The following is a 26,973-nucleotide window of genomic DNA, read 5'->3' on the forward strand; positions in this document are numbered from 1 at the left end:
AGCAACACCAAATGCAAAAATAGTCTATATCATTAGCTGCTCTCAGAATCAGTGCTTCTCAACAGTTGATTACTAGAATTTAAAACAGGAAGAATCTATAATTTGGTTATATGTATTCAAAGCCTCCTTCTTTCCATAGAATGATGTTCTGTATATGAAGGATAAATGATAAATCAATGAAAAGATTCATATCTACTAGTAATATGTGATTAAATATTTCTAATAAAATCAATTTTTGCTTTTCACTAATTCTCCTGAGCAATAAAAAGTGTGTCTATTTTAGAAATGATGTGCTAAACTAAAGGGAATCAGAGGCCAATATGAACAGAAAATGGGAAAGGAAAACACAATTGAACAAGAAGGCTGGGCACTAGAATAAAAATACAAAGAAAAGTTATATATAAAGAAATAGTAAAATGAAGACAGACATTAAAACAAGGGAAAGTGGGTGGCTTTTTAATTTAAAAAAATAAATAAAAGCACAGACCCAATTTTATCAAATAAACAATTTGTACAATGCATTTAAAAGCACACAGCCTTCATGTTCTCTCTATAAAGAAAGATATTATCTTTTCTTGTTGAACACAAAGAATTTTTAAAATAATATTTTTATTATTTGAAACATAACATTTCTATTATGTGAAACAACTAATCCTTGTAACTCTTGAATTTCCAGTTATCATTAAGAAGCTACAGGCCTAATAAAGATAAAACTTCCAAAGTAAACATGTAATCAACTTTCACCTGAATGTGTTAGTGTAGTTACTTGACTTTGATGATAATGAGATTAAAGTAACAATAATGCTGGATATGACAATTGTTTGGAAAAAAAAACTGAAAAGATTAACTAATACGTCTCTTAAAATGACAGGTTTCTTTTGTGGCTCTATGAATATTTCCAGCCATGTGGTCCAAGTAAAATTGTGTAACATTTGTAAAACTGAATGAACATAACCCAATATTTGCAAGTGTATTTTTAAAAGTCATTTAAGTAGCAGTGTATCTTCTACCAATTGTGTTCACTGGTGGCCTGAGGTTGTCACTTACTAGAATTAGTGCTGTCATCCTTGGTTCCATCGAGAGCTCCATCGGGGTGCATTTGCAAGTAGTAGCCTTGCCTGCAATATAACCTGGTCACTATACCCTTGAGCTGGGGATCTGAAAGGCAAACATAGTGGTCATAAGCCTCACAATGTGTCACAACTGAATTTTTTTCTTTTCTGTTTCTTTTCTTTCATTTTCAGAAGTAAGAGGGTATTTTATGGACATAGCACCTTTTATTTTATGTTTCCCAGATGTCTCTGTATTTCTCAAACCTGGAAGATGCTAATCAAAGAAGGTGAAGAAACTGCAGTCATCAGCTGAAGCTAATAGGTCATTTTATGAAACTGATATGTGTGTATTTAAATGGTTGGTTACTTAAAAGATTAAACTACTTAATTTGTTAGTTTAGTTATTACTTAAGTCCTAAACTAACTAGCTTAATAGTTTAAACTAATATGATTCAGGATGGCAGGACAAGAGTTTTGCAAACTTCTGGCTTTAAGAACCTTGTTAAAGGCTTCTTAACCTTGTTAAAGACTTCTTTAACAAGCAACATTGTTAAAGGCTTTTTACTTAATTTGACAAGGAATTCCAAAATGTGAAAAAGCTGTATTAAAAAAAAAGTCACACTAACATTTGGTACACATTCTTAGAAAAAGCCCTGATATGGAGGGTGTTTCCTTGATGTCTAAATGGTCACCCTAACTTGCACAGAAACATCTGTGTACTTATGTGTGATCCATAGGAAAATGTGTAAATCAACTTCTGAACTCAGGGCAAGACACAATAACAAAACTAAGCTCTCTGGCCATAATCTAGACCAATTAGATGAATTAAAAAGATAATCCTATATAACTTATATAACTAAAAAGGACAGTAAAATTGTACAATATGGCTTTTGATTCTTGGCCCAAATGGCTTGAGGTTGAGGGCAGTGGAAGTTTATTAAAACCAAAAGGGGACAGATACACCAGAAATACATCTACACGTGGAACAACTCCTACAGAACACCTACTGAACGCTGGCAGAAGATCTCAGACCTCCCAAAAGGCAAGAAACCCCCCACGTACCTGGTTAGGACAAAAGAAAAAAATAAACAGAGACAAAAGGATAGGGACGGGTCCTGCACCAGCGGGAGGGAGCTGTGAAGGAGGAAAAGTGTCCACACACTAGGAAGCCCCTTCGCGGGCGGAGACTGCGGGTGGCGGAGTGGGGGAGCTTCGGAGCCGCGGAGGAGAGCACAGCAAAAGGGGTGCGGAGGGCAAAACCGAGAGATTCCAGCACAGAGGATCAGGGCCGACCGGCACTCACCAGCCCGAGAGGCTTGTCTGCTCCCCCGCCGGGGCGGGCGGGGCTGGGAGCTGAGGCTCGGGCTTCGGTCGGAGCGCCGGGAGAGGACTGGGGTTGGCGGCGTGAACACAGCCTGCAGGGCGTTAGTGCACCGCGGCTAGCCGGGAGGGAGTCCGGGGAAAAGTCTGGACCTGCCGAAGAGGCAAGAGACTTTTTCTTCCCTCTTTGTTTCCTGGTGTGCGAGGAGAGGGGATTCAGAGCGCTGCTTAAAGGAGTTCCAGAGACAGGCGCGAGCCGCGGCTAAAAGTGCGGACCCCAGAGACGGGGATGAGACGCTAAGGCTGCTGCTGCCGCCACCAAGAAGCCTCTGTGCGAACACAGGTCACTATCCACACCCCCCCTTCCGGGGAGCCTGTGCAGCCCGCCGCTGCCAGGGTTCCGGGATCCAGGGACAACTCCTCCGGGAGAACGCACGGCGCGCCTCAGGCTGGCGCGACGTCACGCCGGCGCAACATCACGCGGGCCTCTGCCGCCGCAGGCCCGCCCCGCACTCCGTGACCCTCCCTCCCCCCCCCCCCCCCCCCCCCGAGTGAGCCGGAGCCTCCGAATCAGAGGCTCCTTTAACCCCGTCCGGTCTGAGCAAAGAACAGACGCCCTCCGGCGACCTACACGCACAGGTGGGGCCAAATCCAAAGCTGAGCCCCTGGGAGCTGTGAGAACAAAGAAGAGAAAGGGAAATCTCTCCCAGCAGCCACGGAAGCAGCGGATTAAAGCTCCACAATCAACTTGATGTACCCTGCATCTGTGGAATACATGAATAGACAACGAATCATCCCAAATTAAGGAGCCCTGTGGATGAAAGGCTCTTGGTGCTGCAGCCAGGAGTTAGTGCTGTGCCTCTGACGTGGGAGAACCAACTTCAGGACACTGGTCCACAAGAGGCCTCCCAACTGCACATAATATCAAACGGCGAAAATCTCCCAGAGATCTCCATCTCAACACCAGCAAGCTACAGTGCTGGACACCCTATGCCAAACAACTAGCAAAACAGGAACACAACCCCACCCATTAGCAGAGAGGCTGCCTAACATCATAATAAGTCCACAGACACCCTAAAACACACCACCAGACGTGGACCTGCCCACCAGAGAGACAACATCCAGCCTCGTCCACCAGAACACAGGCACTAGTACCCTCCACCAGGAAGCCTACACAACCCACTGAACCAACCTTAGCCACTGGGGGCAGACACGAAAAACAACAGGAACTACGAACCTTCAGCCTGCAAAAAGGAGACCCCAAACACGGTAAGATAAGCAAAATGAGAAGACAGAAGAACACACAGCAGATGAAGGAGCAAGATAAAAACCCACCAGACCTAACAAATGAAGAGGAAATAGGCAGTCTACCTGAAAAAGAATTCAGAATAATGATAGTAAAGATGATCCAAATCTTGGAAATAGAATAGACAAAATGCAAGAAACATTTAACAAGGACCTAGAAGAACTAAAGATGAAACAAACAATGATGAACAACACAATAAATGAAATGCAAAATACTCTAGATGGGATCAATAGCAGAATAACTGAGGCAGAAGAACGGATAAGTGACCGGGAAGATAAAATAGTGGAAAAAACTAATGCAGAGCAGAATGAAAAGAACTGAGGACAGTCTCAGAGACCTCTGGGACATTAAACGCACCAACATTCAAATTATAGGGGTTCCAGAAGAAGAAGAGAAAAAGAAAGGGACTGGGAAAATATTTGAAGAGATTATAGTTGAAAACTTCCCTAATATGGGAAAGGAAATAGTTAATCAAGTCCAGGAAGCACAGAGAGTCCCATACAGGATAAATCCAAGGAGAAATACGCCAAGACACATATTAATCAAACTGTCAAAAATTAAATACAAAGAAAGCAATTAAAAGCAGCAAGGGAAAAACAACAAATAACACACAAGGGAATCCCCATAAGGTTAACAGCTGATCTTTCAGCAGAAACTCTGCAAGCCAGAAGGGACTGGCAAGACATATTGAAAGTGATGAAGGAGAAAAACCTGCAACCAAGATTACTCTACCCAGCAAGGATCTCATTCAGATTTGATGGAGAAATTAAAACCTTTACAGACAAGGAAAAGCTGAGAGAGTTCAGCACCACCAAACCAGCTCTACAACAACTGCTAAAGGAACTTCTCTAGGCAAGAAACACAACAGAAGGAAAAGACCTACAAAAACGAACCCGAAACAATTAAGAAAATGGGAATGGGAACATACATATCGATAATTACCTTAAATGTAAATGGACTAAATGCTCCCACCAAAAGACACAGATTGGCTGAATGGATACAAAAACAAGACCCATATATTTGCTGTCTACAAGAGACCCACTTCAGACCTAGAGGCACATACAGACTGAAAGTAAGGGGATGGAAAAAGGTATTTCATGCAAATGGAAACCAAAAGAAAGCTGGAGTAGCAATTCTCATATCAGACAAAATAGACTTAAAATAAAGACTATTAGAAGAGACAAAGAAGGACACTACATAATGATCAACGGATCGATCCAAGAAGAAGATATAACCATTGTAAATATTTATGCACCCAACATAGGAGCACCTCAATACCTAAGGCAAATACTAACAGTCATAAAAGGGGAAATCGACAGTAACACATTCATAGTAGGGGACTTTAACACCCCACTTTCACCAATGGACAGATCATCCAAAATGAAAATAAATAAGGAAACACAAGCTTTAAATGATACATTAAACGAGATGGACTTAATTGATATTTAGAGTACATTCCATCCAAAAACAACAGAATACACATTTTTCTCAAGTACTCATGGAACATTCTCCAGGATAGATCATACCTTGGGTCACAAGTCAAGCCTTGGTAAATTTAAGAAAACTGAAATTGTATCAAGTATCTTTTCCAACCACAACGCTATGAGACTAGATATCAATTACAGGAAAAGATCTGTAAGAAATACAAACACATGGAGCCTAAACAATACACTACTTAATAACGAAGTGATCACTGAAGAAACCAAAGAGGAAATCAAAAAATACCTAGAAACAAATGATGGTGGAGACACGACAACTCAAAAATCTATGGGATGCAGCAAAAGCAGTTCTAAGAGGGATGTTTATAGCAATAGAATCCTACCTTAAGAAACAGGAAACATCTCGAATAAACAACCTAACCTTGCACCTAAAGCAATTAGAGAAAGAAGAACAAAAAAACCCCAAAGGTAGCAGAAGGAAAGAAATCATAAAAATCAGATCAGAAATAAATGAAAAAGAAATGAAGGAAAGATAGCAAAGATCAATAAAACTAAAAGCTGGTTCTTTAAAAGGATAAACAAAATTGATAAACGATTAGCCAGACTCATCAAGAAAAAAAGGGAGAAGACTGAAATCAATAGAATTAGAATTGAAAAAGGAGAAGTAACAACTGACACTGCAGAAATACAAAAGATCATGAGAGATTACTACAAGCAACTCTATGCCAATAAAATGGACAACCTGGAAGAAATGGACAAATTCTTAGAAAGGCATAACCTGCCAAGACTGAATCAGGAAGAAATAGAAAATATGAACAGACCAATCACAAGCACTGAAATTGAAACTGTGATTAAAAATCTTCCAACAAGCAAAAGCCCAGGACCAGATGGCTTCACAGGTGAATTTTATCAAACATTTAGAGAAGAGCTATCACCTATCCTTCTCAAACTCTTCCAAAATATAGCAGAGGGAGGAACACTCCCCAGCTCATTCTACGAGGCCACCATCACCCTGATACCAAAACCAGACAAGGATGTCACAAAGAAAGAAAACTACAGGCCAATATCACTGATGAACATAGATGCAAAAATCCTCAACAAAATACTAGCAAACAGAATCCAACAGCACATTAAAAGGATCATACACCATGATCAAGTGGGGTTTATTCCAGGAATGCAAGGATTCTTCAATATACGCAAATCAATCAACGTGATACACCATATTAACAAATTGAAGGAGAAAAACCATATGATCATCTCAAGAGATGCAGAGAAAGCTTTTGACAAAATTCAACACCCATTTATGATAAAAACCCTGCAGAAAGTAGGCATAGAGGGAACTTTCCTCAACATAATAAAGGCCATATATGACAAACCCACAGCCAACATCGTCCTCAATGGTGAAAAACTGAAAGCATTTCCACTAAGATCAGGAACAAGACAAGGTTGCCCACTCTCATCACTCTTATTCAACATAGTTTTGGAAGTTTTAGCCATGGCAATCAGAGAAGAAAAGGAAATAAAAGGAATCCAAATCGGAAAAGAAGAAGTAAAGCTGTCACTCTTTGCAGATGACATGATCCTATACATAGAGAATCCTAAAGATGCTACCAGAAAACTACTAGAGCTAATCAATGAATTTGGTAAAGTAGCAGGATACAAAATTAATGCACAGAAATCTCTTGCATTCCTATACACTAATGATGAAAAATCTGAAAGTGAAATCAAGAAAACACTCCCATTTACCATTGCAACAAAAAGAATAAAATATCTAGGAATAAACCTACCTAAGGAGACAAAAGGCCTGTATGCAGAAAATTATAAGACACTGATGAAAGAAATTAAAGATGATACAAATAGATGGAGAGATATACCATGTTCTTGGATTGGAAGAATCAACATTGTGAAAATGACTCTACTACCCAAAGCAACCTACAGATTCAATGCAATCCCTATCAAACTACCACTGGCATTTTTCACAGAACTAGAACAAAAACTTTCACAATTTGTATGGAAACACAAAAGACCCCGAAGAGCCAAAGCAATCTTGAGAACGAAAAACGGAGCTGGAGGAATCAGGCTCCCTGACTTCAGACTATACTACAAAGCTACAGTAATCAAGACAGTATGGTACTGGCAAAAAAACAGAAATATAGATCAATGGAACAGGACGGAAAGCCCAGAGATAAACCCACGCACATATGGTCACCTTATCTTTGATAAAGGAGGCAGGAATGTACAGTGGAGAAAGGACAGCCTCTTCAATAAGCAGTGCTGGGAAAACTGGACAGCTACATGTAAAAGTATGAGATTAGATCACTCCCTAACACCATACAGAGAAATAAGCTCAAAATGGATTAAAGACCTAAATGTAAGTCCAGAAACTATCAAACTCTTAGAGGAAACATAGGCCGTACACACTATGACATAAATCACAGCAAGGTCCTTTTTGACCCACCTCCTAGAGAAATGGAAATAAAAACAAAAATAAACAAATTTGACCTAATGAAACTTCAAAGCTTTTGCGCAGCAAAGGAAACCATAAACAAGACCAAAAGACAACCCTCAGAATGGGAGAAAATATTTGCAAATGAAGCAACTGACAAAGGATTAATCTCCAAAATTTATAAACAGCTCATGCAGCTTAATAACAAAAAAACAAACAACCCAATCCAAAAATGGGCAGAAGACCTAAATAGACATTTCTCCAAAGAAGATATACAGACTGCCAACAAACACATGAAAGAATGCTCAACATCACTAATCATTAGAGGAATGCAAATCAAAACCACAATGAGGTATCACCTCACACCACTCAGAATGGCCATCATCAAAAAATCTAGAAACAATAAATGCTGGAGAGGGTGTGGAGAAAAGGGAACCCTCTTACACTGTTGGTGGGAATGTAAATTGATACAGCCACTATGGAGAACAGTATGGAGGTTCCTTAAAAAACTAAAAACAGAACTACCATATGACCCAGCAATCCCACTACTGGGCATATACCCTGAGAAAACCATAATTCAAAAAGAGTCATGTACCAAAATGTTCATTGCAGCTCTATTTACAATAGCCCGGAGATGGAAACAACCTAAGTGTCCATCATCGGATGAATGGATAAAGAAGATGTGGCACATATATACAATGGAATATTACTCTGCCATAAAAAGAAATGAAATTGAGCTATTTGTAATGAGGTGGATAGACCTAGAGTCTGTCATACAGAGTGAAGTAAGTCAGAAAGAGAAAGACAAATACCGTATGCTAACACATATATATGGAATTTAAGAAAAAAAAATGTCATGAAAAACCTAGGGGTGAAACAGGAATAAAGACACAGACTTACTAGAGAATGGACTTGAGGCTATGGGGAGGGGGAAGGGTAAACTGTGACAAAGTGAGAGAGAGGCCTGGACATATATACACTACCAAACGTAAGGTAGATAGCTAGTGGGAAGCAGCCGCATAGCACAGGGAGATATGCTCGGTGCTTTGTGACCGCCTGGAGGGGTGGGATAGGGAGGGTGGGAGGGAGGGAGACGCAAGCGGCAAGAGATATGGGAACATACATATATGTATAACTGATTCATTTTGTTGTGAATCTGAAACTAACATACCATTGTAAAGCAATTATACTCCAATGAAGATGTAAAAAAAAAAAAAAAACCAAAAGGGAAGTTAGATGGTAACATACTTCTCATTAGATGATTCATCTAAAAGATAGCCAGTCTAGTGATCCGATGCTTCACAAAGAGCCAATTGTACCTTTGAAAATAAACATTTGCATGTGGCTTTTCAAAGGCCATCCTCATCTCATGACTAGATTTGATGGGGGGCATCAGAATCCCCGCCATGGCAACTGGCATCTCTCCACAACCCCTGAATAGGACATGCAAATGCGACCATGCTGTCAAAACAGGAGGATATTACAGAATGATGAAACAGAGCATCTTGTAATCAATCATAAAATGATGGACTTCAAACAGCTGAAAACACACAAAAAAAGCCACATGCAAAAACAAACATAAAAAGCTATTCAAAACAGAATATCCTCAGCCTTATGTTTAGTTCTCAAGAAATTAGAAAGTGAGAGCATCTGTTTCTATGTATATCTGAATTTGAAAAATGACCCCATGGTACACAGATTTTCTTCAAAGATACTATGATATTGAAGAAAACCTGGAAAATAATACATGAAAATCACAGCATTCATGTGATCAAGCATGTTAGAATACAGGTGTTTTTGGAAGAGCAGGATTTTGAAAAGAAACATCTACGTGATTATTAGGATTGTGTCATGTATGTTCCTTACTCTGTAGTATATAATTTTAAAAATCACATAATTCTAAGATGTGCATTAGTGGAAAAAATTACTCTTGTACCTTAATCTGCCCATCATCCAATAAGACTTGGCTGGGCTACTGACCCTTTTAAGTACTGAGGACTTTTCCTAGTTTTGCTGCATCATATTTTTGCTTGTCACTGAAAATAGGTAGCACAGAAAAGGAAGGGAACAAAGGCGCGGACAAGGGTAGGGATTCTTAGTTGCCATGAAAACATATAGAGCATTTTAGAGATTGACAGTTTTTCTGCAAAACCTTTATGTTCTGGATCACTTATTTTTAGTGATCCTATATCGTAGCAACTATATCTTCTGCACTTGAATTAAGTACATCAGGCAAGGCAGTGAGAAGACCCATAACCCCCGCAAAGTCCCTTTCACACGTACACAGCGAGAGCCCTTCTCTTTTGTTTTTTGTATTAAAAAAAGATAAGAGAGAACAAACATTGGAGAGGATGTAGAGAAAAGGGGACCTTTGTGCATTGCTGGTGGCAATGTAAAATAGGTGCAGTCCCAGTGGAAAACAGGATGGAGGTTCCTCAAAAAATGGAAAATAGAAATATGATCCATTTGATCCAGGAATCTCACTTCTGGGTGTACATGCAAAGGCAGTGAAATCAGGATCTCAAAGAGATATCTGCACCCCCATGTTCACTGAGGCATTGTTCACAGTGGCCAAAGCATGGAAACAACCTAAGTGTCCATCAATAGATGAAGGGATAAAAAAAATATGTGGTGTAGATACACAATGGAATATTATTCAGCCATAAAAGAGAAGGAAATCCTGCCATTTGTGACAACAGAAGCGAACCTGAAGGACATGAGGTTAAGGGCCTAATTTGTCATCATCACACCTCATATCTGATACGAAAGTACCAGTAAAACATGAAATTGTGTTTTTGAGTTCTTATTTAATTTTAAGACAAGAAAAACCAAATTGATTTCTATTTACATAGTTTCACGTTATTTGTTTGTTTGTTTTAGAAACCGTAATAACATCGACTGTGTTCTTCTCAGGTGCCAGGATTGACTCATTGAATTTTCACCACAACTTACTTAATAGGAAGCCCATTTTGATGATGAGAAAGTGAAGACACAGAACAATGAATTAATTTGACAAAGAACATATGACTAATAAGTGCAAAGCTGGGGTTGACATGATCCTGACCACTTAGCTACTAAATTATGTGGCCCGTAAAAATCGAACAATCGAATTAAACATCTTAAAAACTTAAAATACAAACTCATCTGCTTTCTTAAACTAGGTTCTCGAAGGTTATCCCTAGCTGTGTCTAACCCCTAACCCTGCATACTTGGAGCTGAATCTATAATATAAAGCAATAACATAAAGTTAGAAATGACCAAATTTCTTGAAAATCTCTTCTAAGATCTGCCCTACTTTGCCATTGGCCACATTTCCTCATCAAAATTATAAATTTAATAATGTATATGTTTAAATTCCTACAGTATCATTTTCACTTTAATTCCCTCATCTCCACCAACTTCAGCCAGAAGTCAACTCCTGACATGACACTGATGTTAACAGTGTCAACCCCCTAAGACCAACACCACGCTTGCCTTTTTTATCCCACCTAATGGGTTGTCCAATTCCTACAGATGCTGTCTTCAAAATCTCCTTCACTCTTTTCCCTTTTTCTATTTTCACTGCCAGCAGCGTTCAGCCCCTAGTGGCCTGTCCTAGGTGGTCTTAAAACCTGCAGTATGCCTGTTCCAATCCATCAGATGAGGAAATATGTAGCCACTCTCCAATACCCGCTGGATTACTCACACCCTGCAGCAGTGGGGCACCATCCTATCTGCCCAACCTTGGTTTCTACTGTTCCCACACCATCCTCAGTGTATAGCCCAACCTGGGTCACTGTGGGCTGCCTACAAAGATCCCATAATCTCCCACCTTTATCCTGTTCCCTTAACCTTACGTGTCTCAAATACATCCACTTCCCTAGAGATGCTCCCCTGCGCACCTGTGCACACAACCCCACGTGCACATGACTTTGCCTAGTTACTCCTTTTTCTTCTTCCCAAGTTTGACTCCATCAATACTTCCTTTGGGGCACTTGCCTGACACCTCAGAAGACGTCAGACTCCTCTTTGGAATGCTTTTATGGCAGCATTCTTTATAGGTGTAACATTTTGTAAACATCAAAATGATTTCATTTTGAAATATTATTAATACATTAAAAGATAGAGAAAGCAACACAACCTACATCCATGCACCCACCGAGATTAAACAGACGTTAACATTCTGCTCTATAATTCATAACTTTAATTCCACGTTTATTTGTGCACTTGTATCACTGATGTCTGTCTCCAACCTGGACTGTAAGTTTCATAAGGAAAACTGAAATGTACTATATTGCTCACCATGGCATTTCCTGGGTCTAGATAAATGAGAGCTATGCAATGTATATTTCTTGAATGAATATTGACAAAGGTGTAGTTTTCCAGTAATTTCATATTGCAGGTAAAAGTGAAAACTGGAACAACAACATGACAACTAAGACACAAATCACAGAAAAGCCTTAAAAATGTCCACAACTTTTGATCAGGTAATTGTACTTTCTGCACTTCTAACCCCAAAATAAATCCTCAGCGTGGTATAAAGTTTTGTGTAACAACATATGTATATATAACACGATCATGACTATGTAAAAAATATTATCCATAGAGAAAATGGGGGAGGATGTGCCAAAATGTTAAATATACCTCTATTTTGATGGTTATTGGAATATTTATCTTTCAATATTTTATTATTTGCAAAATATCCTATCATGGCATGCTAATTTTATAATGCAAATGCAGAAATTTTAATAAATCTATTAATGCCTTTGAGAAAGAATGAGTTAAAATAGCATTTTCTACCTACTTGCAAATAATATTGGATACATATATGCAAGTAAACTAAACACCTATTACTGTTGTAGATTAACTGGTTGCCCCAGCTTTTCAAGAATTCCACTTAATATTTTCTCTTTGCACATAATCACATGTCCATAAAGCCTTTACTGTGATCCTTATTTATATAACTGGCCATTGTGCAATGTGGCCATTTATAGCTTAAAGTCAGTCTTTCAAATAATTCAAACAAACAAACAAAAAAACCTTTTCTCCCTAAGCCTAAAGTATACAACCAAATAATCACAGCAAAAACAAAACAAAACAATTTTACTGACAAAACAACCGCATCAGTTATGTGCAGTCACACAAAGGTATGACTAATCTTCTGGATCTACTGTGAATAGAAGGCTCTAACCCTTCATTTTCTCACTCTACTTCAATACAAGTCTCAACTTCAGTCTAATATGTGCTGGACAGATAACTTACATGTATTATTTGATGACTCTGTGAGAGAAAAGTTGACAAAGAAGGACCAAGAAAATCTCACATGACTGCCGGAATGGATAGGATCCAGACTGTGCAGCAATTTAAAGCAACAGCGTCCAAAGTGGAGGGTCTCTCCTGGCCAAGGGGACTGTAGGACAGTGCACTGCAGTGTATGAAGACCCAGTATTAGAACTTACTATTTTATTATCTCCAAAAATGAGAAAGAACTTAAGCTTCACTAATACTTAACATGAATTGACATCAGTGTCTTCAGAGTCACATGTCACATTAGGTCCTTGAAGTACCTGAGGCAGGTGGGGCATCCCATAATGCTGAGGGGCTGGCCCAGTGACCCTGGCTCTCAGTCACTGTTCCCAATGAATGCTTTACAGTATGGTGAAATTTATGTGCTCCTGGTTAAGTGGGCTTATAAGTTATATTATTTAGTTTAACTAAAGTTAGGATAGTGCAGGGGAAAAAAATCCCAGAGGTAGTATGGATCAAAGGTGATACAAAAAAACAAAAAAGCAAGCAAAAGCTTAACATGAAGAAAATAACAAAGATGACATATCTTCTACATGGATTATGTGGTTAAAAATAAGCATGGAAGTAAGTATCAAAACAATGATAATCTATTCAAATCTCACATGAAGTCAGCCAAAAGATTTTTAAAATGTTTAGGAGACGATCTGAAATACATCTACTGTGATAAGAATGGAACCTCACCCTAAATGAATATTATGCCTTAGGATATAAAAGAATGGAAATATTGCTTGTGTGAAACAAACTTATATTGAGGTGCATGTTCACATTTTTCTCTAAACTAATGGGATAAGAAGGTTAGGTGACAAAGTGCTACAAAATCAATGATCTTATTTGCAATACCAATATAGCCCAAACTCCTACAACTTGGACTCTCAATTAATAATTGAAGGATGAATAAAAATATCTGAAGTCCCACACCTATATTTTGTTAGCCATATAAAAACTGCAAAATATTTTCCAACTTAAAAAATTGTTAGAGTTCTTTATTCTCTTTTAAAATACTTCTGCATTCAGAATATCTACTCTGCTTAAGAAAATATGAAAACTTAGCCTGTCTTAATTATCCTTTTCCTTTTGTTTTGTCTTTTATATTTACTGTGGCTGCACATTTTACTAAAAATGTTCTGAGGATACTCCTTGAGTGAAACTCTAACTATGCTCTCTGATATTAATTAAAATAGAAATAATGAAAGCTAATGTGCATGTATATCAAGGAAAAAAAAAGATGTTTCATAATATATTGGCCTCAACACTTAGAACTGAGAGGAATGCAAATCAGTCCAACTGCCTTCAGGTACAGGGGAAAAAATACCCAACATTTTTAATTAAAACAATCACTTTCTCAAAGTGGGTTCATTTAAATCAATCACTGTCACAAATTATTTTAATAAAATGTACAGACTGACAAAAGAGAAATCAGGATAACTCTTAGAATAATGTATACATAATGTAAATCATTAGTTAAACTGAAAAACGTACAATATGGCATGGATTTTTATATGGCAAATACATAAATGTATATACACACATACTATGTTTATTTACACATAAATCTCAGTACTAATTATAAGCATAGGTTCTTTTTTTTTAACATCTTTATTGGAATATAATTGCTTTACAATGGTGTGTTAGTTTCTGCTGTATAACAAAGTGAATCAGCTATACGTATACATATATCCCCATATCCCCTCTCCCTTGCGTCTCCCTCCCACCCTCCCTATCCAACCCCTCTAGGTGGCCACACAGCACCGAGCTGATCTCCCTGTGCTATGCAGCTGCTTCCCACTAGCTATCTGTTTTTCATTTGGTAGTGTATATATGTCAGTGCCACTCTCTCACTTCATCTCAGTTTACCCTTCCCCCCCCACCCCGTGTCTTCAAGTCCATTCTCTGTCAGCGTAGGTTCTTAAATGTCACTCCTCTATTAGCTATGGGAAATCATATATTTTTTTAACAGGGTAAAAAGAAATTTTTGGAATATATATTTTTGTGGTAGCTCTAATTAGATTTTGGCACTCCTAGTAAGAGAAAATAGTATTGTGAATAATTTATCCCGTCATAAATTATCATATAGTCCAATCATAAAAATAAACCACGCCTAGGAACTCTTCTAAAGAGCTGAAAAAAAGGGTGAGACAAGGGCACTAAGGAAAATGATAAGTAAAACTAAAGGTGTGAAAATATGCTATCTCTTTCTGTTAATTTCTGAGAATGTCATTCAATTTCCTTCCTGCACTGACCCCATGCTACCTCCAGAGCCCCATGCCTCTGGGAACCTTGTTTCAGCCATTTCAGAACTGTTGCTGAATCCACCACCCCAATCCAATGCATTATCATGTCTACTGAATTTTAACTGCAGATTCTACAGCCTACAATAGCCTCTCCACCTTTGCCTACCCGATCCTTTGCCTGTAGGTACTAGGGATACAATCTGGCCTAAAAGTACAGTTCTTGCTCTCAAAGAGCTTGCTGTCTATTGAAGGGAGAAGAAGAGAACCTGTAATATGATTTTATGCCAATGAATCATGAGTTAAATTATTGGGTTTACATGTCTATCTGCCTGAAAATAAATTATAAATCTTTTGATAATTTGCATCATTATTATTCAAAATAGACTGTCACTAGGCTTTACAGAGAACAGCTGCTCAACAAATATTTATTGAACTGAATTCACATTCTGTTTGTTTTTTAAAATCTATATATGTTTTAAATGGAATTAAAAGCAAAATGCATTTTTGTACCTTACTTAAGAATTAGAGGAGCAGAGTATACTTGAGATAAAGATAAATGTGGGTTTTGAAAGGGAAAGATCAAAAAATTTAAAACTTATTTTCCAAAAGTTATTTTGGCCAAAAAATTCCCTCTAGGTAAAATATATTAAGAAAACAGCAGTGGGTAAAGCCTCTTCCTGGGGAAATGTCTGAGAAGATCATTACAGGAAGGCAAGCAGTGAAGATCCTGTTTAATATTTGACCCTAAGCTTCAAGGAGCAGACAGACCTTGAGCAGACCTAGGTATCTTGGGATTCCTGGTGCAGCACTGAACTTTTCAAATATTCAGGGTCTATAAGCTCCAGAAAGAAGCTTATCTTTGAAGCTCACTTAGAAAAGCACCCCATTCCAATGCTATTCAAAATCTTAGCAGTAGGGCTTCCCTGGTGGCGCAGTGGTTGAGAGTCCGCCTGCCGATGCAGAGGATGTGGGTTCGTGCCCCGGTCTGGGAGGATCCCACATGCCGCGGAGCGGCTGGCCCGTGAGCCATGGCCGCTGGGCCTGCGCGTCCGGAGCCTGTGCTCCGCAACGGGAGAGGCCACAGCAGTGAGAGGCCCGCGTACCACAAAAATAAAACAAAAAAAAGAAAAAAAAATCTTAGCAATATAGTTGCAGTAAGCACATATTACTAAATATGTTAAATCGCCAGAATATTCCATGCTCACTTAGCCAGTGTCTCAATATTTAATAACAACCTTCTTTCTATTTCTTACTACAGGATTATTTTTAAATGAGAAAACCACTACGGCAAAAACTGCTGCAGACCTCCTTTGGAATGACAGATTCTGAAAGCAAACTGTAGCATCTTGAAACACTCACAGGTTCTTTTTTTTTTTTTTTACTTTTATTTATTTATTTATTTACACAGCAGGCTCTTATTGGTTATCTATTTTATACATATTAGTGTATATATGTCAATCCCAATCTCCCAATTCATCCCACCAACACCACCACCCCCGCCGCTTTCCCCCCTTGGTGTCCGTACGTTTGTTCTCTACTTCTGTGTCTCAATTTCTGCCCTGCAAACCGGTTCATCTGTACCATTTTTCTAGGTTCCACATATACGCGTTAATATACAATATTTGTTTTTCTCTTTCTGACTTACTTCACTCTGTATGACAGTCTCTAGGTCCATCCATGACTCTACAAATGACCCAGTTTCACCCCTTTTTATGACTAATATTCCATTGTATGTATGTACAACATCTTCTTTATCCATTTGTCTGTCGATGGGCATTTAGGTCGCTTCCATGACCTGGCTATTGTAAATAGTGCTGCAATGAACATTGCGGTGCATGTGTTGTTTTGAATATGGTTTTCTCTGGGTATATGCCCAGTAGTGGGATTGCTGGGTCATATGGTAATTCTGTTTTTAGTTCTTCAAGGAACCTCCATACTGTTCTCCACAGTGGCTGTATTAATTTACATTCTCACCAACAGTGCAAGAGGGCTCCCTTTTCTCCACACCCTCGCCAGCATTTCTTGTTTGTAGATTTTCTGATGATGCCAATTCTAACTGGTGTGAGGTGATACCTAATTGTAGTTCGGATTTGCATTTCTCTTATAATTAGTGATGTTGAGCAGCTTTTCATGTGCCTCTTGTCCATCTGTATGTCTTCTTTGGAGAAATGTCTATTTAGGTCTTCTGCCCATTTTTTGATTGGGTTGTTCGTTTTTTTAATATTGATCTGCATAAGCTGTTTACATATTTTGGAGATTAGTCCTTTGTCCGTTGATTCGTTTGGAAATAGTTTCTCCTATTCTGAGGGTTGGCTTTTGTCTTGTTTATGATTTCCTTTGCTGTGCAAAAACTTTTAAGTTTCAATAGGTCCATTTGTTTATTTTTGTTTTTATTTCCATTACTCTTAGGAAGTGGGTCAGAAAGGATCTTGCTGTGATTTATGTCAAAGAGTGCTCTTCCTGTGTTTTCCTCTAAGAGTTTTACAGTGTCTGGTCTTACATTTAAGTCTTTAATCATTTTGGAGTTTATTTTTACGTATGGTGTTAGGGAGTGTTCTAATTTCATTCTTTTACATGTAGCTATCCAGTTTTCCCAGAACATTTATTGAAGAGGCTGTCTTTTCTCCATTGTATATCCTTGCCTCCTTTGTCATAGATTAGTTGACCATAGGTGCATGGGTTTATCTCTAGGCTTTCTATCCTGTTCCATTGATCTATATTTCTCTTTTTGTGCCACTACCATATTGTCTTGATTACTGTACCTTTGTAGTACAGTCTGAAGTCCGGAAGCCTGATTCCTCCAGCTCCATTTTTCTTTCTCAAGATTGCTTTGGCTATTTGGGGTCTTTCGTGCTTCCATACAAATTGTGAAATTTTTTGTTCTAGTTCTGTGAAAAATGCCATTGGTAGTTTGATAAGGATTGCATTGAATCTGTAGATTGCTTTGGGTAGTAGAGTCATTTTCACAATGTTGATTCTTCCAATCCAAGAACATGGTATATCTCTCCATCAGTTTGTATCATCTTTAATTTCTTTCATCGGTGTCTTATAATTTTCTGCATAGAGGTCTTTTGTCTCCATAGGTAGGTTTAGTCCTAGGTATTTTATTCTTTTTGTTGCAATGGTAAATGGGAGTGTTTTCTTAATTTCACTTTCAGATTTTTCATCATTAGTGTATAGGAATGCAAGAGACTTCTGTGCATTACTTTTGCATCCTGCAACTTTACCAAATTCCTTTATTAGCTCTAGTAATTTTCTGGTGGAATCTTTAGGATTCTCTATGTATAGTATCATGTCATCTGCAAACAGTGACACTTCTACTTCTTTTCCAATTTGTATTCTTTTCTTTTTCTTCTCTGATTGCCGTGCCTAGGACTTCCAAAACTGTGTTGAATAATAGTGGCGAGAGTGGACATCCTTGTTTTGTTCCTGATCTTAGAGGAAATGCTTTCAGTTATTCACCATTGAGAGCGATGTTTGCTGAGGGCTTGTCATATATGGCCTTTGTTATGTTGAGGTAGGTTCCCTCTATGCCAACTTTCTGGAGAGTTTTTATCATAAATGGGTATTGAATTTTGTCAAAAGCTTTTTCTGTATCTATTGAGATGATCATATGGTTTTTATTCTTCAATTTGTTAATATGGCATATCACACTGATAGATTTGTGTATATTGAAGAACCTTGCATCCCTGGGTTAAGTCCCACTTGATCATGGTGTATGATCCTTGTAATTTGTTGTTAGATTCTGTTTGCTAGTATTTTGTTGAGGATTTTTGCATCTATATTGATCAGTTATATTGATCTGTAATTTTCTTTTTTTGTAGTATCTGTGTCTGGTTTTAGTATCAGGGTGATGGTGGCCTCGTAGAATGAGTTTGGGAGAGTTTCTCCTCTGCAATTTTTTGGAAGAGTTTGAGAAGGATAAGTGTTAGCTATTCTCTAAATATTTGATAGAATTCACCTGTGAAGCCATCTGGTCCTGGATTTTTGTTTGCTGGAAGATTTTACATCACAGTTTCAATTTCATTACTTGTGATTGGTCTGTTCATATTCTCTGTTTCTTCCTGGTTCAGTCTGGAAGGGTATACCTAACTAAGAATTTGTCCATTTCTTTCAGGCTGTCCATTTTATTGGCATAGAGTTGCTTGTAGTAGTCTCTTAGGATGCTTTGTATTTTTGTGGTGTTCATTGTAACCTCTCCTTTTTCATTTCTAATTTTGTTGATTTGAGTCCTCTCCCTGCTTTTCTTGATGAGTCTGGCTAAAGGTTTATCAGTTTTGTTCATCTTCTCAAAGAACGAGCTTTTAGATTTATTGATCTTTGCTAATGTTTTCTTTGTTTCTATTTCATTTATTTCTGCTCTGATCTTTATGATTTATTCCCTTCTACTAACTTTGGGTTTTGTTTGTTCTTCTTTCTCTAGTTCTTTTAGATGTAAGGTTAGATTGTTTATTTGACATTTTTCTTGTTTCTTGAGGTAGGCTTGTATAGCTATAAACTTCCCTGTTAGAACTGCTTTTGCTGCATCCCATAGGTTTTGGATCATCATGTTTTCATTGTCATTTGTCTCTAGGTAGTTTTTGATTTCCTCTTTGATTTCTTCAGTGATCTCTTGGTTATTTAGTAATGTATTGTTTAACCTCCATGTGTTTGTGCTTTTTACGTTTTTTCCCTGTAATTTATTTCTAATCTCATAGCACTGTGGTCAGAAAAGATGTTTGATGGGATTTCAATTTTCTTAAATTTACCGAGGCTTGATCTGTGATCCAAGATGTGATTTATCCTGGAGAATGTTCCATGCACACTTGAGAAGAAAGTGTAATCTGTTGTTTTCGGATGGCATGTCCTATAAATATCAATTAAATGTATCTGGTCTATTATGTCATTTAAAGCTTGTGTTTCCTTATTAATTTTCTGTCTGGATGATCTGTCCATTGGTGTAAGTGAGGTGTTAAAGTCCCTCACTATTATTGTATTACTGTTGATTTCCTCTTTTACAGCCATTAGCATTTGCCTTATGTATTGAGGTGTCCCTATGTTGGGTGAATTTATAATTGTTATATCTTCTTCTTGGATTGATCCCTTGATCATTATGTAGTGTCCTTCCTTGTCTCTTGTAACAGTCTTTATTTTAAAGTCTATTTTATCTGATATGAGTATTGCTACTCCAGCTTTCTTTTGATTTCCATTTGCATGGAATATCTTTTTCCATCCCCTCACTTTCAGTCTGTATGTGTCCCTAGGTCTGAAGTGGGTTTCTTGTAGACAGCATATAGATGGGTCTTGTTTTTGTATCCATTCAGGTATCCTGTGTCTTTTGGTTGTAGCATTTAATCCATTCACATTTAAGGTGATTATCGATAAGTATGTTCCTATTACCATTTTCTTAATTGTTTTGGGATTGTTTTTGTAGGTCCTTTTCTTCTCTTGTGTTTCCCACTTACAGAATTTCCTTTAGCATTTGTTGTAGAGCTGGCTTGGTGATGCTGAATTCTCTTAGCTTTTGCTTGTCTGTAAAGCTTGTGATTTCTCCATTGAATCTGAATGAGATCCTCGCTGGGTAGAGTAATCTTGGTTGTAAGTTCTTCCCTTTCATCACTTTAAGCATATCATGCCACTCCCTTCTGGCTTGTACAGTTTCTGCTGAGAAATCAGCTGTTAACCTTATGGGAGTTCCCTTGTATGTTATTTGTCATTTTTTTATTGTTGCTTTCAATAACTTTGTTTGTCTTTAATTTTTGTCAGTTTGATTACTATGTGTCTCAGCGTTTTTCTCCTTGGGTTCATCCTGCCTGGGACTCTCTGCACTTCCTGGACTTGGGTGGTTGTTTCCTTTCCCATGTTAGGGAAATTTTCTACTATAATCTCTTCAAATATTTTCTCAGGTCCTTTCTCTCTCTCTTCTCCTTCTGGGACCCCTATAATACGAATGTTGGTGCATTTAATGTTGTCCCAGAGGTCTCTTAGGCTGTCTTCTTTTCATTCATTTTTCTTTATTCTGTTCTGTGGCAGTGAATTCCACCATTCTGTCTTCCAGGTCACTTATCTGTTCTTCTGCCTCAGTTATTCTGCTATTGATTCCTTTTAGTGTATTTTTCATTTCAGCTATTGTAGTGTTCATCTCTGTTTGTTTGTTCTTTAATTCTTCTAGGTCTTTGTTAAACATTTCTTGCATCTTCTCCATTTTTGCCTCCATTCTTTTTCTGAGGTCCTGGATCATCTTCACTATCATTATTCTGAATTCTTTTTCTGGATGGTTGCCTATCTCCACTTCATTTAGTTTTTTTCCTGGGGTTTTATCTTGTTCCTTTATCTGGTATATAGCCCTCTTTTTTTTTTTTTTGTCTATCTTTCTTTGAATGTGGCTTTTGTTCCACAGGCTGCAGAACTGTAATTCTTCTTGCTTCTGCTGTCTGCCCTCTGGTGGATCTGAAACACTCACAAGTTCTCTAACTTATGATACCTTGTTACAGTAAAGACACACACACACACACCCCAGATAGCACAGAGTGAAGAAAAAGTTTTCATTGCTGCCCAACACTGACGCCACGTTATACTTATTATAATACAAAATATAATTGCATATTATAAATATTAATCATGCTTCTCCCTATGTTCTTCATAAAGTTTGAGGCTAATCAAATGTAACTGAATGGCTTAAGGAACAAAGGCCCAAGAGTATTATTAACATTTGCTAACATTTTGTAGTCAAACACCATAATGAGCAAATTTCAATGCTGGAAATATGACTGAAAAATAATGTGAATGCTATATGAACCATATACCACAATCTGAGAGCTTAATAATTATGCAGACTTTCTTTAAACGCTGAAATGACTTCTACTTCTGACCAAGATAGAGTAATGAGGACCATACTCTCTCACGTGAAACAACAAAAAATTGACAAATTAAACTTTGCAAGACACCGGACACCAAGAAATGAAAGGCAGGGGTCTCTGGAAGACGGGAAAGAAATAAGGTGAGCTCTACTATTGCCTGACTTTAAAGCCTGAGAGATATTCCAGTACACAGTGAAGGAAGGTGAGGCCAGTGGATTCTCTAAATTGCGATGGAGGTGAGTCCAGGGAGAGGAGAGAGCTACAGAGAGAGAAAACTTCTAAGATCTACAAAGGGTCCCCTCGAGTATTCAGCTGAGTACTAACGAAAAATTGCATATGAGGAAACCACTCAAGACTGGGGAAAATCATCTGAGAGGAACAGAGGTAACAGTGCCTCAAACACACACACACAAGTATGGGCACAGTGCCTATTCCCGCTAGTCAGACTGGAAGAATTCGTAATTCATGGGACATTGAGCAGAGTATAAATAAACGTCTTGCCTTAGTATGGGGGGGAGAGATTAGCTTAGTTTGAGCAATGCTTCAGTCTCACCTAACAAATTCTGAAAGCAAGAGCATATTGTTTCCAAGTAACTTAAGTGCATCCCAGAATAAGCTCGAGAACATTTATAGGAATACAAAAAATATCTAACATCCAAAAATGTAAAGTGAAAAATATTTGGAATTCAATAAGAAAATTACCAGGCATGCAAAACAGCAGGGAGGTATGATCCATAACAATGGGAAGAATCAATAAATCAAAACTGACCTAGAGCTGCTGGCCCAGATGTTGGAATACCAGACAGGGACATGCAGACAGCCCTTAAAACTGTATACATTCCATACACTCAAAAGTTAAGTGCAGACACAGACAATATAAAGCCAGCCCAAAACAAACTTCTATAGGTGAAAACTACAGTTTATGAAATGAAAAAAATACATGGAATGAGATTAATGACAAGTTAGATTAACTGCAGAAAAAGAGTGGTGACTTTGAAGACATAGCAATAGAAATGATTCCAAATGAAACCCACAGAGAAAACAGTTCTTAAAAAAAAAATTAACAGAGCCTCAGTGGGCTGTGGGATAACTTTAAATGACTGGATATATGTCTAATAGGAGATTCCAGGGGAGAGTGTCAAGAGGGCAAGAAAGAAAAAATTTGAAGAAATAATGGCTGGAAAATTTCCAAATTGGTGAAAACAATAAAACCAAAGATCCAAACAGCTTAACTCCAAAGACCAGAAACATAAAGAAAACTACACTAGGACACATCATATTGAAAGTACTTAAAACCAGTAATAAAGAAATAATCTCTTTTTTTCCCCCCAGATCTGTGACTGCTTAGAGAGTGGTAAAGGGTCAGTGAGGAGCAGAAGGTCGGGAGTGCAAAGGGGCACAAGGAAACTTTTGGGTGACAGACATATTGATAATGTTGAGTATGATGATGGCTGCATATGTTAAAACTTGTAAAATTGTACACTTTAAATATACACAGATTATTTTATTATCTTTTATACCTTAGCAGAGCTATTAAAAATGAAAGTAAAAGGACAGAAAACAATATACCATGCTAGCAATAATCAAATTATATTAATAAAGGACAAAATAAATTTCAGGGCAAACAGTCTTACAATGTATAAGGAGGGATCATTTCCTAATGATAAATAAGTCAGTTTACTAAGAATCCATAATGATCCTGGATGTTTCTGCATCTACTGACAGAGCTTCAAATACATGAAGCAAAAACCAGTGGGACTTGAGGAAGAAATAGAAAAATCTAAAATTAAAGTCAGAAATTTCAACTCTCTTCTCAAAATATATATATAACAAATAGAAAATCTATTTTCTGAAAAAGAAAAAAAGTAGGAAAAAAGTCTAAGGCTTAGAGTATTATATGTTAACTTTAACACACTCAGTTAAAGCACTAGAAAGTATGATTCACTTCTCCTTCCAGAAACTAGAAGAAATGGGATTCCCTAAATTTAAGGAATCTGAAAAACAACTACAATTTGACTCAAAGACTTTTTACAGCCAGTCACACCTATAGGAGGTCATATTGAGTTGCTCTCCAGTCGTCCTTACATTATCAGAAGTTAAGACTTAGCAGAACAAAAGCTATGATATTAAAGAATCAAGGGCATCTGTTGAAATTAAAGTGCACTATTGTTTAATAAAATTCAACATCCAAAGCCCTTCAGTGAAAGTTAACATTGGAGTCGGGCTGCATCCTATTGCACGAACCATGAAAACAAGAATCAGAGCAGATGTGTAGTTTTATTAGCTTTCTTATGAGAAAGTGTAGAGCAGTAAACTGGGAACCTTGCCTGAAATGCAGTGTTTTCCACGTTTTAGCACACATTTGCTTTAGAGCCAGGAAACACTTCCCTCAATGTGTTATGCCAAGGCAGTAATCAGGACAGTGGGCAAATTTTTAAAATAACTGCAGGTAACAAGGACAGGTCAGTACATGCGCCAGGCTGAGGCTCATACTTTTGAACAGTGTTTCACAGCAGGTATATAAAACCCACTTTGCCCATTCACATCCAGAACTATGGGGAGACCTCCACCCAATGGGTAGAACTGTAAGAACAGATGAAAATGGTACTGCTAAATACTTTGTTTACTTCTATTTAAGGAAGGTGCAAATATCGGATGTCTGCTTCCTTTTAAAGTTTCTCAGACTTTGTCTCCCAGCTGCTTCTACGAGGAGATGGGCCTTGTAAAAACCCTTTTGTTAACAATGTCAGTCCTCCAGAAACTCCAGAGAAGCAGGGTAAGAGGCAGGAAGGGAAGACATTCAGAGGTACTTATTCATTATAAGTTGCCATTGTCTTCTTCAACTACAGAGGGGAAACATTTAAGCCAGCGGTTATGAAAATAAATTAAAACACACACACACACACACACACACACACACACACACACACACACACACACACACACACACACACACACACACACACACACAGCCTCCTGGAAGTCAATGGGGAAGTTCCATGAAGGATGATGTAGAATATGGTCTGGAACTTAGAGTTCAACTGTGACCAGATCTATATACACTGAAAACCCAAACCTTCTGCATATTTTATCACAAGAAGTGGTGCCTCTCCACCATTTTTAATTAAGGCTTAAAATGAATGGCAGTTTATAACAACTTTTTCAAAGAAGCCTTAACAGCACATCAGCCACTAAAGTTTGAGAATATAGCTACAGGAATATATCATTTCACATGGGAAAATAAGAGGAGAAATCCTTCCTATGTTCTGTTTAGGAGTATTTTCAAAAGCCAAGATATTTAGCCAGCATTTCTTGAACATGTACTCTGCCCCAGACTCTTTGCTGAGCTGAGAGGAATCTATAGCCAAAGCAGATTACTGTCAATTATCCCCAGCATTGGTAAACCAACATATGATGTGAGTCCTGAAATAATGAGGCTGCAGGAACAGAAAGGTTATTCCAACACCAATTATAACAATAGTAAGAATAACAACTATCATTTGCTGAGCATATACTTTGGGCCAGGAGCTACTCTAAGTGCCTTACCTATACTAACTCATTTAATCTCATGGCAACTTTTTGAGGTAGGTGGCATTCTTAGTCTCACTTTACACAAGAGGAAACTGAGGCACAAGGTGGTATGTGACTTGCCCAAGAGAACACAGCAAGGAAATGATGGAGCTGGTACTGAAACCACTGGAGTCTGGCCTCCTAGCCTGTCCCTGTACACTGAGCCCTGCTCTGGTTGAGGACCCAAGTGTACTCAGACCACACAGAGGTCACAGTGACTTGCTGAAGGCACACAATGAGGGGACACTGATGGCTTAGAGCTCAGTGACTGACACAGTGAACAAAGAATGTTTAATCTGAAAACGGCAAAAATCAGTCATTTTCCAATATCTGTCAATCTGTCATGAAAACAGTGGAATTTATTTGGAAGACAGAAGTAGGACAAATAAGTAGAGGGAAGCCTAGATTGAATGCCCTTAAATAAGGACTGTGATTGTCATATCTTTGGTCACTACTATATTCCAGGTGCCTAGAACAGTGCCTGTCATATAGTGGGTGCTCAATAAATACATGATTAATATATGAATAAATTAATCAATAAAGACGGAGAAGTTCCCAACACTCTTAGCTGTCCAGTGAAATAGAGAACCAACTCTCTGACAAAGTGATGGGTTCCCTGGCCCTGACAGTGTCAAGAAGAGGTTGGATGTTCATCTATTAAAGGAATTGGGAAGAGAATGCTGCTGTGCATGCTCTAATTTCAAGCTTGCTTTTAAAAGAAAATCATTTAACTGAAGATACAAAACAAATATGAGAAAAACTCAAATTTATTTTTAAAAGAGTGGAAGTCCAGTACCGTTTGAAAGGACAGGTTTGGAACCACTACCCTCCCCCCATACAATGAATAAGGCAAGCACTGCCCTTTCCTCTCCCTACAGGTTGGGCCAAAAGCAATCAGGAAGTGAGGAAGAGTAGGCACTTGTGAGGGGGCAGGAAGGAGACAAGGAAACTACTTCTTACTAACTTGTTGAAGAAAATCAGACAAGCCTTGCTTATTAGAGCACAAGGTAGAAAGCGGAAATCTATAGCGGTGGAAAGATTGAGAATGTTTGCATACCTCATAAAGCAAACTGTGGGGTGTGGAGCTGTAGACAAGCCAGGCATATTTTTTGTTTTAATTGAAGTATAGTTGATTTACAGTGCTGTGATAGTTTCAGGTGCACAGCAAAGTTATGATACTTTTCCATTATAGGTTATTACAAGATACTGAATGTCTGCTGTGGTATATAGTAGGTCCCTGTTGTTCACCAAGCCACGCATGTTTTAAAGGGAGTTTGACCTACTCAATTCTGGGAGGAAATCTGCACTAGCTGATGTATTCAATTTTCATTTTTTTTATTTGAATTTTCTTTAAGTTCTACTTTAAGTCTTTCACAAATACAGTTTCAGAGTCAGAGTGTGCTAATTTAATAAATGATCTCGCAGTTTGGACATGTTTTCGGGGTGCCAGGTGGGCAGGAGGAAGAGAAGTGGGGAGCTGGTTG

General features: G+C 38.1%; 1 protein-coding gene across 3 annotated transcripts in view; it reads right to left on the bottom strand.

Annotated features, from left to right (window-relative positions):
- The window catches only part of FGF14 (fibroblast growth factor 14), a gene marked incomplete at both ends in the record, with an annotated part of 614,821 nt that overhangs the window by 113,417 nt on the left and 474,431 nt on the right, over positions 1–26,973 (bottom strand). For 2 of the 3 annotated variants that reach the window (XM_082859498.1, XM_082859499.1), the window contains one exon: positions 1,048–1,158. The exons of the other annotated variant lie outside the window; for it this stretch is intronic. In XM_082859498.1, coding sequence (XP_082715624.1) covers positions 1,048–1,158 — 111 coding nt within the window. The remainder of the gene's footprint in view (positions 1–1,047; positions 1,159–26,973) is intronic. 3 annotated transcript variants of the gene reach the window in all.

Source organism: Leucopleurus acutus, assembly GCF_964270905.1.
Source record: "Leucopleurus acutus genome assembly, chromosome: 18".
NCBI classification, from domain to species: domain Eukaryota; kingdom Metazoa; phylum Chordata; class Mammalia; order Artiodactyla; family Delphinidae; genus Leucopleurus; species Leucopleurus acutus.